The sequence below is a fragment of the Myotis nattereri genome, assembly GCF_964212035.1.
Source record: "Myotis nattereri genome assembly, chromosome: 3".
Lineage (NCBI taxonomy): Eukaryota > Metazoa > Chordata > Mammalia > Chiroptera > Vespertilionidae > Myotis > Myotis nattereri.
In genome coordinates, this window is record NC_138077.1 from 800,834 (window position 1) to 815,532 (window position 14,699).

General features: G+C 49.6%; 1 protein-coding gene across 1 annotated transcript; it reads right to left on the bottom strand.

Moving 5' to 3' along the window:
- Nucleotides 1-4,902: 4,902 nt before the first annotated feature.
- Nucleotides 4,903-5,142, bottom strand: LOC308515813 (uncharacterized protein; the record flags this gene model as incomplete). The annotated part of the gene is made up of 1 exon (XM_081086432.1): nt 4,903-5,142. The coding sequence occupies one exon, from the start codon at nt 5,140-5,142 to the stop codon at nt 4,903-4,905; it is 240 nt and encodes a 79-aa protein (XP_080942558.1).
- Nucleotides 5,143-14,699: the final 9,557 nt, after the last annotated feature.

A 14,699-nucleotide genomic window follows, 5' to 3' on the forward strand; every position in this document is an offset into this window, starting at 1 on the left:
CTCCCCACCACCACCACCACCACCACCACCAGCCTGGCCCTGATCCGGCCTGATTTGGGCGGACCAGCTGGACTCCACCCATACACAAATTCGTGCACCAGGCCTCTTAGTACCTTTTATGAACTGCCTGGCTCTTGAGTATGAGTGAATTTATGAAATGTTCTCAGCGTGTTAAAGGGCTCTACCTCCTCTGGCGATAGCACTGTTTGGAGACCTGGGCTCCCCTGGTCCTCACCCTGACCCTGGTTGTGAACATCTGGCTGCTTTCACTGGGCTGTTTCCTGAAAGAGGAAGGATCTGTCCACACCCAGGCCTGAGAGAGAGGCCTGTTCCATCAGGACTCAAGTGTGTTCAGATGCAATGTCTCCCACAGACGACTTTAAAGAAAATACTTGGATTTTCCCATTGTATCTGCGAATTAGAGCTCCCATGATTCTCAAGGAGACCGACTAGTGTGGCATTTAGGATGGGACAATGGGTTCTCATGAATGACCTCGCCTTGGAGCCAGGGGGGCCCAGGAGTCAGCAGTGACTCAGGTGGGTCCCACCACCAGCTAATGGCGTGCGCGCTGGTGCTGGTCCCTCCCACCCTGAGGCCCATTAAGGCTCCTGTGAGGAGAGGGGCCCAGACTGAAGTCTCCTCCACTCCTTCTCCACCCAAAGACACCCTCACCCCTAGCACCATGTGTGGCTACTACAGGAACTACTACAGGGGCCACGGCTACAGAGGCTGTGGCTACGGAAGCTGTGGCTATGGAGGCTGTGGCTACAGAGGCTGTGCCTATGAAGGCCTGGATTGGGGCTTTGGCTCCTGCTGTGGCTGTGGCTTCCGCAGACTGGGCTGTGGCCACGGCTATGGCTCCCGCTCTCTCTGTGGCTGTGGCTGTGGCTGTGGCCATGGCTGTGGCTCTGGCTCTGGCTTTGGCTACTACTGTTGAGGACACAGGAGAAATTATCTGCCCCCTCCGTCCCATCCTGCTTCCTGAGCCCTGAACCCTGTGTTCTGTGTCACCTCACAGGCTCATCTTCCTCCACAGCCTCGGGGTGATTGCTGAGTCCTTGCACGGGGGCCCCTGTCGGGGACTAACCGTCTGGGTCCTCATCCCCTCTCTCTGCTTCATGGAGAGAATGTGACCTTCACCCCTGACCCCCTGGCCTCCTCCACCTTGCAGAGCCATCGCTGCTGATCAGGACACTTTAACGCACCACTCGGTGTCCCTGTCCTAACGACCTGGTCAGCCTGGCCTTGCAGCTGGGTTTCTGTGTGTTCGTTTTGTGTGATATAATTTATTTTATGATTTTGGGATTTTCTATTTGCTTGATTCCAGGAAAGGTGACTATGTGTGTTATGACACACATTCTCCTCATATTTCTACTTCAGTTGCTCTACCAGTTCTAAGCATGTGACTTTTGAAAAGAATTTGATGTTGAGAAAATTGGACAGATGTGGGCAGAAATGAAAACTAGACCATCTTTTCACACCACGCACAAGAATAAACTGAAAATGAATTAAAGACTTAAATGTTAGTCCTGAAACCATACAAATCCTAGAAGAAAACACAGACAGTGAAATCTCAGACATTCCTTCTGGCAATATTTTTTTCTGATATATATCCTAGAGCAAGGGAAAGAAAGGAAAAATAAACAAATGGGACTACCTCAAACTAAAATGTTTTTGCTCAGCAAAGGAAACCATCAACAAAATGGAAAGATAACCACTTAAATGAGAGAGCCAGTGATACACCTGATAAGGGCTTAATATCCAAAATTTATTTTAAAAGCTTATAAAACTCAACATCAAAAGAACAAACAATCCAATTAAAAACAGGCAAAGGACCTGAACAAACACTTCTCCAAAGAGGATGTACAGAAGCCAAGGGACAGAGGAAAAGATGCTCAATGTCACTAATCATCAGAGATGCAAATTAAAACCACAACGAGGTGCCATCTCACACCTGCCAGAATGGCTGCCATCAGCAAATAAAGGAATGACAAGTGCTGGCGAGGATGGGGGGGCGGGGGGATCCTCCTGCACTGCTGGTGGGAGTGCAGATGGTGCAGCCACTGTGGAAGGCAGTATGGCGTTTCCTCAAAAAACTAAAAATGGAACTGTCTTACAACCCAGCAATTCCACTTCTGAGAATATAGCTGAAGAAGCACGAAACACTGATTCAAAAGACTATATGCCCCCAGTATTCACTGCAGCGTTACTTATAGCCGCCAAGAGCTGGAAACAGCCCGAGTGCCACCCTAGATGAGTGGAGAAAACAGCTGTCGTAACATTTACACAGTGGGATACTACCCGGCTGTTCACAGAGAGAGAGAGAGAGAGAGAGAGAGAGAGAGAGAGAGAGAAGAAGAAAGGCAAATTTTACCCTTTGCAAGAGCGTGGATGGACCTGGCCAGCATTTTGCTAAATGAAATAAGCCAGTCAGAGAAAAACAAATTCCTCATGGTTTCACTCAGATGTGGAACCTAATGAACAAACTGAACTACCAGCAAAATAGGGACAGACTCACAGACAGAGAGCAGGCTGACAGTTCTGAGGGGAGGGTGCTGCGTGGAGGGATTGAGCAAAAAAGAAAGAAGAAGGGAAAGAACTCAGGGACACGGACAGCAGTGGAGTGATGAAGGGGGAGGCGGTGGGTGGAGATGAAGAGGGTGGGGGGGGGGGGGTAATTGGGAAAGAGAAATTAACTAGAAAGGAAAGTAAAACTGGAGAGGGAAGAAGACAAGAGGAGAATGGGTGAAAATGTCCTCCTCTCCTACAGGGGACCACGTCTTTGTCGCTGGGAGTTTTCAGACAAAGTGAGATCATATTTCTCAATTAGTTTAGCTCTTGTGTAGCCCATGGTAAATTTTCTGCATCATTTTCCACCACAAACTGTCACCTGTGAAGTCCCCATTGCTTCAAAGTACTTCCTATGTTTTCCCCTCAAAAATATGGACAGAAAACTTCATTCTTGCAACGTGCAGTTCTGTGATTTGAAAAACCTAGTGTTGTGGTGCAGGCGCCGTAACCAAACCCTAAATGGGGCCACACCCCTCCCTCCAACCCCCTCAGGCTTTTCTCAACCCCCTTTCAGTCACTACCTTCCAAACCCCTAGACCCTGGAAATGGCTGCCTGTTCTACATGACTATGGCTGTGCTTTCCCAGGAGGCCCCATGATGTTGGGGTCCCCACCCCCGTCCTGCTTTGGGGAGTTCGCTAGAAGGACTCACATCATTGTGCTCACGGTGAAGATCTGTCACAGGAGAGAGGTGGGTGCACGGCTGGGTCAGCAGGGGAAGAGCAGGCAGCCTCCGGGGGCCGGGGGCGGGCGTTTCATGCCTCCCCTTCACGGGACCACTCAGAGCTCACTCTGGCCCAGCAAAGGGGAGGGTGCGTCTGTGTGGCACCGTTTCCGCCCCAGGAGGCCCCTGGACACTCAGTGCCTGAGATCAGAGAGACACCAGCAAGATTCCAGGCCCCCGGGGGGAAAGGTGGCTCAGCAAAGCACAGGTGTGTGCAGACCCGGCACCGTGAGCAGCCACTGTGTCAACGAGGAACTGAGAGAACACGCCTGACCCCTTCCTGACCTGGTGACGGCCGTAGGGTCTGCAGTGATGCCTCCGTTTTACTCCTGCTCTTGATAAAATCCGTATTCTCTCCTTTTCTCTTTGTTAGTCTTGCTAAAGGTTTATCAGCCTAAACCTGTCAGAGAACCAGCTTTTGGTTTCATTTACTTTTCCTGTTTTTTGGAAAATGGTACTGACTTCAGCGGTGGCCTGTATCGTCGCCTCCCTGCTTCCCCCTCAGTGCTCCTTGCTGATGGTTTGGCGGAATCTCGTTACTGATCTGGAAACTTCCTTCTTTTCCAACGTAAAATGGGCTGCCACGGTTCCCATGTGAGCGCTGCCTTCACTGCATATCACACATGTGCATATCTTTCATGTTCATTCAGTTCAAAATGTTTTATTTCCCTACAAATTTTCTCCTTTAGACACACACATGCGTGAGCATACACACACATACACACACACACACACACTTATATTTAAAGTGATTTTCTTATACAAAATATACAGATGAGTTTGATTTTAGCCAGTTAGACAATCTCTGTGTTTAAATGTGAATTTAGATATTCACAATGTTTAATTTTTTAAAATATATTTTTATTGATTTCAGAGAGGAAGGGAGAGGGAGAGAGAGATAGAAACATCAATGATGAGAGAGAATCATGGATGGGCTGCCTCCTGCACACCCCCTACTGGGGATTGAGCCCACAACCCAGGCATGTGCCCTTGACTGGAACTGAACCTGGGACCTTCAGTCAACAAGCGGACGCTCTATCCACTGAGCTAAGCCAGCCAGGGCAGGGTCTTTAATTATAAGTCTGTACAGCAAACAGTATAAAGAGCTAAAGCCACCATGCGGGAGGCAAATTCCTATTCTTTTTACTGGAGAAGAGCTGAGACTCACAAAGCTCACAGATTTGTCCGCGGTTACATATCATGGAACCAGTACAGCAAAAAGAAATATTGAAGAAAAATCATTGTTATCCTATGAACAGCCAAAAACAAGGAAAACGCGGCACAACAAATGAAAGGAGATGAAATAAGTTTTTTCTTCCAGATTCATTAGGAAATTTAAAATGTAATAGAGCAACAGAAGAGCCAATTTAACATAAAATTACAGAAATAGCAGTGATGCCAATCTCATCCTGATGTGAAGGGGAACGTGAGCTCACAGAATGAGTTTATATCCTCCCAGATATCAAGTGGCATCAGATGCAGACACCAGGGCCCAGCAAATCCTATCTGAGCTGGGCAGCGTGTGGGACAAATCACCTGATGGATGGGGTTCAGGCCTGGGGAACCACTAGCTAGACATTCAGAGGGTGAGAGTCCCCATGGCCTCCTCAATAGTAGTAGCCAAAGCCAGAGCCATAGCCACGGCCACAGCCATAGCCACAGCCACAGAGAGAGCGGGAGCCATAGCCGCAGCCATAGCCACAGCCCAGTCCACGGAAGCCACAGCCACAGCAGGAGCCACAGCCCCAGCCCAGGCCTCCATAGCCACAGCCTCCGTAGCCACAGCCTCCATAGCCACAGCCTCCATAGCCGCGGCCCCCATAGTAGTTCCCGTAGTAGCCACACATGGTGCTAGGGGTGAGGGTGTCCTTGGGTGGAGAAGGGGTGGAGGGGACTTCAGTCTGCACCCCTCTCCTACAGGAGCCTTTTATGGGCCTCAGGGTGGGAGGGACCAGCATCTGGGCCACGCCATTGGCTGGTGGCAGGACCCACCTGAGTCACTGCTGACTCCTGGGCCCCCGTGGCTCCCAGGCAGGGCCATTCATGAGAACCCATTGTCCCATCCTAAACGCCACACATGTCAGTCTCCTTGAGAATCATGGGAGCCCTAATTCGCAGATACAATGGGAAAATCCAAGTATTTTCTTTAAAGTCATCTGTGTGGGAGACATTGCATCTGAACACACTTGAGTCCTGACGGAACAGGCCTCTCTCTCAGGCCTGGTGTGGACAGATCCTTCCTCTTTCAGGAAACAGCCCAGTGAAAGCAGCCAGATGTTCACAACCAGGGTCAGGGTGAGGACCAGGGGAGCCCAGGTCTCCAAACAGTGCTATCGCCAGAGGAGGTAGATCCCTTTAACACGCTGAGAACATTTCATAAATTCACTCATACTCAAAGCCAGGCAGTGTATAAAAGAAATGTCAGGCATATGTTCCCAAGGGGAATTCTGGAAAGAGGAAACATGTTTGTCATAAGAGCTGATTTCCAAATGTCAATATTCCTGGAGGGCAGAAAACATCAGCGTGAGGTGGGATGAAGTATAATTTAAGAAATCCTTCTAGAATTTGGAGCAAAAATGTTATAAGAAAAATTATAGAAAATGTAAGGGCTGTGCGGATATATTTTAGAATCTGTCACTCAAAGAAAGGGATAAACAGAGAAGAGAGGAACAGAGGATTGTAATGAAAAACGTTTCTAAAGGGGAGGTTCAGAAACACAGATGTGGTCCTCACATGTACTTAGTGAGGCACCACAAGCTAATCACTGAAGGGTGCTAACACCTAGATTATCCTGGGAGTTCTTGAGCCTTTTCTGGAAAAAATGCTAGCTGGCCAGGAAATGCAATGTTTGTATTTCTATCAGAGAGATAAAACCTGTCATTATGGGGCCAGACTCTTGAATAAGCCGCCTCATCTCATCACATTTCTGTTGTAAATGGGGTGGTGTGACCACATCTGAGGGTTGTTCTGAAGATCATGTGAGATAATGCACATCAGTACTTCACACAACTAGTAAATGCCGTTAATTATCACTGTTGTTAGAGCTTTGACATAGGACCTGCATGACAAACACCAGGCAAGGTAAACAGAGACTATTCTTACAGACGAAGAAGCAGAAGATAAATCTTGCCTATAGTCGTACATGATGACACATATGAAGCACTTGTTAAATTCTAGGCATGTTCTAAGTGCTTTACATATTTTAAACATGTACTTCTCATTAAAAACCTGGAATGGTGCTAATTTTTAGGCAAGAATGCCAAGGCCAAAGAAGTTGAATAACTTGCCCAATGTCATAGGTTGCTAAGTGACAGAGGCTAAATCCCACACAATGCTCATATACACTTTCTGACTCATGAGAGAGCTTGGGAAGTGCTAGCTCTTTATCATGGTAATGGATTGTTTATAATAGAAATCCATAATTTAGACTGATATAAATAAAGTTACAATCAAGTTGGAAGGAAAACTTCTTTGCAGTAGGACACCAGCTAATATATTTTTTAAATGATGAGAATCAAAAAACTCAGCATTTGCCATCCATCATCATGACTAACAATTCAGGCACGAAAGAGAGATAAATGTGAAGGCCAGAGGTGAGTGCTGGGAGATGAATGGGACATCTATATCGTCACAAAACACCTCTAAAGAAGACTTCCTGACTGTGCAAGAACCATGTAAGTAGCTTCTGAGGAGAAAAATCTGGTCCTCACCGTATGGGTCAACTGATCAAGTTATCAGCATCAGTAATGGGACAAGCCATCCTCCTGTCCTTCCCCGTGGGGGAAAGAGAACCAAACATTATCACTTCCTGTATTTGCTTCACAAAATCCATAGCCTTGTTCTAATCACAAGGAATGTTAGACAATCCAACCTGAAGAATATTCTAAACAGAATTTCCTTCAAGCTACAGAAATATGGAAGTCCTGGAAGTGACTACACCACGTGGTGGCTGGTCCTGGCCTGGCCCTGGGTTCGACTGTTTTTCTGGAAGCGCATTACTGGGGTGACTGATGTTGGAATGACCATTGAGGAAGGAAGAGCAGGGAGCAGCCTGGCTCACAGGGAGCTGAGCTGGGTGCAGGCTCACAGGGGCCTAGGGGACCATGTGGGATCAGGAGTTGGGATGGACCAGAGTTGCTGGGGCAGGAAAGCGGGTGTGTCTTCATGGCCCTGCCAACCCTGGGGTGGGTGCTGGGAATGGGCAGGACCTTGTGTGCCAGGCTCTTCAGCTGAGCGATTTGTGTAGGCGGCTCACAGCCCAAGGACCTCTGCCTGAGACCCTTCAGCCCTGGGGGTCCCGTCCTCCCTGCTGACCAGGAAAGTTGGGACGGCACAGAATTCAGTAGAGAACTGGTCTACAGAACAATTCCCCAGGGCGGTGCCCAGGTGAGGCACAGCCTTGCAATAACCTTCTGAGTGTTGGGTGGTCCAGTCATTCGTTTCCAAAATCCAGCATAAAGCCCGTCAGCACTTCCCCGACTGCACAGCCTTCTCAGTGACACGTTACTCACACATCATCTCCTCAACTGTGCTCTTAGATTTCATTCTACAACACGTATCCACTCAATGCCTGATTAAGCTTCAGTTTTCCTAATTTCGGGCACATTTGATCATCTTTGTCTTACAAGTATTCACTTATAAAATGTCTAATTATTACAATTGATATGATCAAAAACAGATTGTGGCATTTTCTAGGGAGTAATTATCTTTGAATCTTAAGCGTGTGTCAGTGTGTTAACATCATGGACTAATAAGAGGCGGGAGATGCTCTGGATTCCATGGGATGCTGGTTACAAAGGACAATACATTGCAAAGTGTGACCTTTCCCTCCAATTTAATTCTGTGTCAAAAATAATAAAAAAGGCACTTGGGGAAATGACCATGGACTGTGAATTAGATGACGGTATTGTATCAAAACCGTATTTCTTTTGGTGATAATGTGATTGCAGTTACTTGGGGAACATCCCTGTTCACTTGATAATAGTGTCATGAATTCTACAGAATAGTTTCCAATGGTTCAACAGTGTGGTGTATGTGTGTGTGTGGGGGGGGGGGGGGGGTTTGTGGGGGTGGAGGTGGAGACACAGGGAGAGAAAATGAAACTGACAAATATTAATTTTTCATATCGAGGTCAACAGCATTCAGGTGCTCACTGCACTATATTCCTGGGTTCACTGCGGGTTTGACATTTTCCAATATTAAAGTCTGGGAGAAATACATTCATATCTAGGCAGATATTGCTTTGGGAGAACTGAAATCTGCAATGAGTCACTACTTCAATGCCTAAATTTAAGTGGTTCCTGTTTCAAAGACCAAATAGAGTAAATAGAGTGAATAGTTGGGGTCTAAGGTTTTCTCTGTAAGAAAAGAGACCCACAGTGGAATGGGGTTCAGTGTAGAAGCACCTGTGTTTTCCAGGTTCAGGTGGAGCAATTCATTATCTGAAGACTTTAAAGTCGTCAACAAGCCAGTATAAGTACAAATGAGAGAGATGTTTGTTTGGGCTGTTAGCGGTGGCATTGACCTTCAAGTTAGACACATCAGGGGGCCTAAGGACGTCAACCAATTAACACATGTGTAAGGGGCCAATCATGGAAAATTATAATCACCAAGAATATTGTCTTGTGAGCTTACAATTAAGTCTATTATCTAATTTGAGTCACTATCTAATTTATTTGTAGTCAACTATTGTGACCTATGGAGTAAGAGAAGTAGCTTTAACAATCTGTTTCTTGAGATAGACCAAGACCATTCAGTTTATCACAATATCAAGTGGAAAATGATAAGCTTTATGAGTAAAGTGAGGAGAGAAGACAAGTCTTCACAGAAGATTGATGTGAAGACAAGAAGCTCTTTCTTCTGCGCTGTGACCTTCCTGGGATCCTAGTTCCTTCTCGAAGCCTCATTTCCTTCCTGGCTCCGACCAGTGGAAATGAATGGGACAGGCCATTGTCTGATGCTAACACACTCCTCACACTCCTTCAGGGCCAACCCGGGAGCCAGGACCCCCATAGCAGGGAAGATAAATCCAAGTTTACGGATCCATCAGTCACAGAAAATGAGTGGGAAAGGAAATGACTGATGGCTATAACCTTGGACACGCACCAATTAGAGGAAAGAGACAAGAATATAGAACGACAGCAAATGCCGCCAACACGTAAATATGTGATGAATGTTAGATAAGGTTTCACTTCAAACATCAGCTCTAGTTCAAGACACATAAAGATAATTGAGGTGGAGCAGATTTGACCTCCTCTGCTCCTACCTGGGCAGCATCAGAAACCACTTCCTGTTCAAATCGGCCCCAAGTGATTAGATCAGGAATTATGTGTCAACTTTCAGATCTTCTAGGACTTCCTCCGTGAAGGTTTCAGTGTCTAAGCACTTAGCCTGTGAGTGTTTTCAGGTGATGCTCAACTGTACTGACACATGTTCCCCCCTTGAACCCTAACCCTAAGTCTAACCCTAATCTAGTCCTAACCCAAACCCAAGCCCTAACACTAATCCTAGCTCTATCCCTATCCCTAATCCTAACCCTAACCCTAACCCTAACCCTAACCCTAACCCTAGCTCTATCCCTAATCCTAACCCTAATTATAATCTAATCCTACCCCTGGCCCTAACCCTAACCCTAACCCTAGCTCTAGCCCTAACCCTAACCCTAACCCTAGCCCAGCACAGCCTGTGGCATTGCTGCTCCCCCAGAGCAGAAAGTGAGGGCGATGAGGTTATCTCTTCCTTGTGTCACACACAAGGGTTTGATAGAGCAACTGAAGTAGAAACATTAAAAGAAGACATCCCCTAAGTAGGCCATTGTTTCCTTAACTCAATCAAGGAAAACACAAAATAAGAGACACTGGACTTTGTAGAAAAGTAATGCAGGCGTATTGTTTCGGGTTGAACAGGTTTATTAGGCAAACGGAGAAGTGAGTCCTACATGAAGGTCAAGGGCAGGACCTGTGATGACATCATTCCCTGAGAGACCTCCTGGGACCCTCAGGATGAACTTCCCAGGACCCAATCATGAGTCAGACTCAGGAAGGAAAGGTGGGGTGTCAGACCCAGAGGGCACTGGAGGGCACGCCTTCCACAGGGCCCAAGGCAGGTGGCTTCAGACTGGTGAACCCTGACGTCCAGGTGGGCGGGATGAGTCCCAGGTGTCCTCAATAGTAGTAGCCAAAGCCAGAGCCATAGCCACGGCCGCAGCCATACCCACAGCCACAGCCATAGCCACAGCCGTAGCCACAGCCACAGCCGGTGCCCCAGCCCCAGCCTAGGCCTCCGTAGCCACAGCCATAGCCGCGGCCCCCATAGTAGTTCCCGTAGTAGCCACACATGGTGCTGGAGATGAGGGTGTCGTTGGGTGGAGAAGGGCTGGAAGTGACTTCAGTCTGGACCCCTCTCCTCACAGGAGCCTTTTATACACCCTCCGGGTCGGGGGACCCACCACAAAGGCGTGTCACCGGCTAATTTGTTGACTCCTGATTGAAGGCCTGGCCTCAGGGGACACGGAGAATGTCCATTGTGGTTTAGCCACATCTGGCTCATCTGGGGTCATTAATAAGAATGGATTGTCTCATTTTCAAAACCTGCTCACACAAGTTCCTCAAATTACCCATTTGTAACCAGCTTCTGGCAGAAACGTCATTTCCCAGAGACACGGACCTACTCCAGTCAACCAACACCTTTGCCTCCTTCTGGCTGATAGTCAACAGGTCATGGGAATCTACCTTAACCTGGAGTTTCCCCAGCGCGTCCCTGCTGCTCCAAACCATTTTCTTTCCTTTAGGAATTCTCATTTTATGTGAGAGATGGTTTACTATGAAAAGCCCGCAGCTATTACTCAGCCTCATGAGACGTTTGACCAAAAGGCCATCGTTTGAAATTCTGGAACAGCAGTCCTGATGAAACGGAATTCCTTTCTCGCTTACATTCGTATTTCCTTTTATGTTTCTATTCTTAAAACCCCAAATATTTTCCCAGTGGTTTCACATTTATATCTGAACCTACAGCCAGCAAATAGACACGGTGACACGTCATTTATGAAACCGCACTTTCATGAAAGAGTTTTCTTTAAGTTTCAACATCTTTGCAGTCTTTGTGCTCTGGCCACAAGGGGGCTGAAGAGTGAACCTGGCAATGACACCTACCAGGCACCGCGGTGGCTTCACCAACAAGCCCGGGTGCCGGGCAGAGCAGCCCGACCCTGAGAACCCTCACCAGGGACCATGTCTCTGTTGTGCCGAAGCTCAGAGCTACATTCAACGATCGAGTCAAGTAGCTTCTAAGCTCATATTCTTAGATGGCCTCACAGGTTTCCCAAGAGCACAGTAGACTCCAGAGAAAGTTCTAGAATCACTCTCTGGGTTCAAGGCATATCTCTGTCACTTATGGCTGTGCAGCCACTATAGCCATGAGCCTCAGTTGCCTCATCTGAAAATGGGCTGATAACAACACCGCCCACCCCACAGGGCGATTCTGAGCGTTAAAGGAGTCAGTGTGTGTCGGGCCCGTGGAGCAGTGTCCGCACCCAGTAGGTTCTGCGATCATGTTTGTTCTTAAATTTGCTTCATCCGGTCACTTCCCCAGAGAGAAGCTTTAGTGCATGCCGCTGAGCGGGACATCAGAACTCAGGCGTGGCTCTGTCCTGCCTCGGGGCTGAGCACCTGGAAGGGGGAGAAGGCCCTCTGGTTCCCTGAGAAGGAGCAAGGCCCGTCGGTCACCCCAGACGTCCTGCAGACAGAGCACGCGGCGGGTTCCCACCCGATGGAGCGAGGGCAGGCGCACCGATTTCCTGGCCCAACCAGCGACTTCCTGGTAGAGAGCCCCGGGGAGCAGCACCCCCCACCCTGGGTGATGGGTGAGCAGAGCGGGGTTCTGCTGCAGCCACTGAGAGTGGACATCGGCCCTGTCCTGGCCACAGATGCCACTGCAGGACAGAGGGAGGCTGCCCCTCGATGGGCCAACGCCTTCAGCCCTGAGCACACCTGCCAGGGCTAACCCCACTGTGCGTCACGCTCTGTGGGGGTCCCACGTGTCGGCTCTACTTCTCTCTAGAAGCTGTGCTGACGTCACTGACACAGACCTCGTGTCCAGGCCCATGGGACGGAGGGATGGGGTGCCCACTCTGAGAGCCTTGCTGCTGTTTGATAAATCTCCTCATGATTGGCCATTTCTATTATGAAGTCCATTCTATATATGCATTCACGCACTCACTCATTCCTTCTTCATTCACTCGCCAGTCAGCTCCTCACGTAAGCCAGGCACGCTGCAGAGACAGGGTTAACGGAGAACATCTATGTTTTGCTGTAAATGATGAGAAGTTGCATCTTGTTTTCTCAGTGTGCACAGTGTTTGATCGGTGTACCCCCACAGCACACTGGAACTCTTTCCAATGGCCTTCTAAAGCCACCACAGTCCATGTCACGAGAAAGAAGTCAAGTACCACTAAGACCACCGTGCCATCGAGAGAGTCCACGCGGCCAGCACCTTGGACAGTGCCCGGGGCGTGGATGTAGCGCCGTGGAAAGGGGAGGGCCAGGCGTCCTGCATCCTCATCCTCCATCCGGTGGCCACAGATCCCTGGGGGACAAGTCCGCCACATCGAACCCTCGGACGATTCCGATGAGGGAACTGGACAACCGTGTCCTTAAAACGATCCCATAGACCAGGGCAAGTGGCTGTGTGTGCACAGCTGGAAACGCGTCTTCTAGCAGGCGCTGCCGTGGACACCATCGCACAGGGCCTGTCAGCCGCTGGGGCACGCAGGACGCCGCCAATGCGGTTAAAAACACAACTCACCTGTGAAAATCACGGCCCATTTAAAACTAAAGCCCTGAGCGCGTTCTCCTGCAGACGGAATTTATCTCTCTCCACGCGGGGAGCTGCGCGCGGGTGACCCCGAGCATAGAAACACGGGCCCTGTGCACGTGCACCCCTTAGCTCTGTGTCCCCGCGCCCGCCCTGCTGCCCGCCAGCTGCGCCTGAGCCAGGTCCGCCCGGGGCCCGCGGGGCGCGGAAGGAGGGGAGGGGACACGCCGCAGCTCGCCTTCCTCAGCCCCACGCTGGGCCGGGGCCTGGCTCGCACTGCGACAGAGGAACCCACAGCGGCCAGCACTTCCTACCAGGAAACAGGTAACAACTGTCCGAATGCGGCGTCACACGCTAATGGAAAAGAACACAAATAAGTGCTCAGTAGCTGAGGAAAAATGGAACCAAACGCAAAGATCAAAACGTATTTAAAACGGGCAAAGGACCTGAATCCACACTTTTCCAAAGAGGCCGCACTGAAGGCCACGGCACGTGTGGAAAGATGCCCGATGTCACTGAGCCTCAGAGAGGTGCCCCAGGAGACATCACCTCACCCCAGCCAGGACGGCTGCCATCAAAAACCGACAAACAACAAGAGCTGGAGAGGACGCGGAGAAAAGGGAGCCCGCGTGCACTGCTGTGGGGATGCAGATGGGTGCAGCCATTATGAAAACAGCATGGCGTTTCCCCAGGGAGTTAAACATGGAACTCCCTTGTGACCCAGTGATCCCACTTCCGTGCATATATCCTAAGAATGCCGAAACACCAGTCAGAAAGGCCATATGCACTCCTATGTCCATAGCAGCGTGACTTACAATAGCTACGATCTGGACACAGCCCAAGCGCCCTTCAGCAGACAAGCGGATAGAAAAGCTGAGGTGCATCTACACAGTGGAATACTATGCAGCAGTGAAAAGGGGTTCCCATCCTTTGCACCAGCATGGAGGGGCCTGGAGAGCATTACGCTGAGTGAAATGAGCCAGCGTGATCTCCAATGAGCAAACAGAAACAGCCTGGATTCATGGGACAGAGGACAGTTGTCAGAGCGGCAGCGGGGGGCGGGGGCAGGACTGGATGAGAGAAGGTGGAGGGGTCAGCCACAGAGCAACAGGCATCACCCACAGACAGACAGTGTGGCGATGGCCAGAGGGAAGGGGCTGGTGGAGGCGGGTAAGGCGGGGTGTGGCCTGTAATAGTGTCAATAATAAAAACCAAGTTAAAAACTAACGTGAGCATCGGAAACAGGCCTCTTTACCACGAGAGACATGGCCTTGCAGCTGTCAGTTAACCGGGGCCACGCCTTCCTGAGGAGCACTGTCCGGGGATGACAACCTTTCCCTCCGACGAAAGCCGTTCGTTAAACTTGCAGACGCGGCTGCACACTTTCCTCGCCCGCCCACGTGGCCGGCCGCTGTGTGGACGCCAATGTTCCTCCCACGGACGCGGGAAAGCAGCCCCGAGGCCGCACACGCCCGTGAAGGTGCATGGAGCCGGCCGAGACAGTGTCCACCCAGCAGGTTACAAGGAGCGGGCGAGGCTGCTCGAAGGAGAGACTTTCTCCAAAAGGCCAGCGGAGAGGTGAGGACAGGCGTCA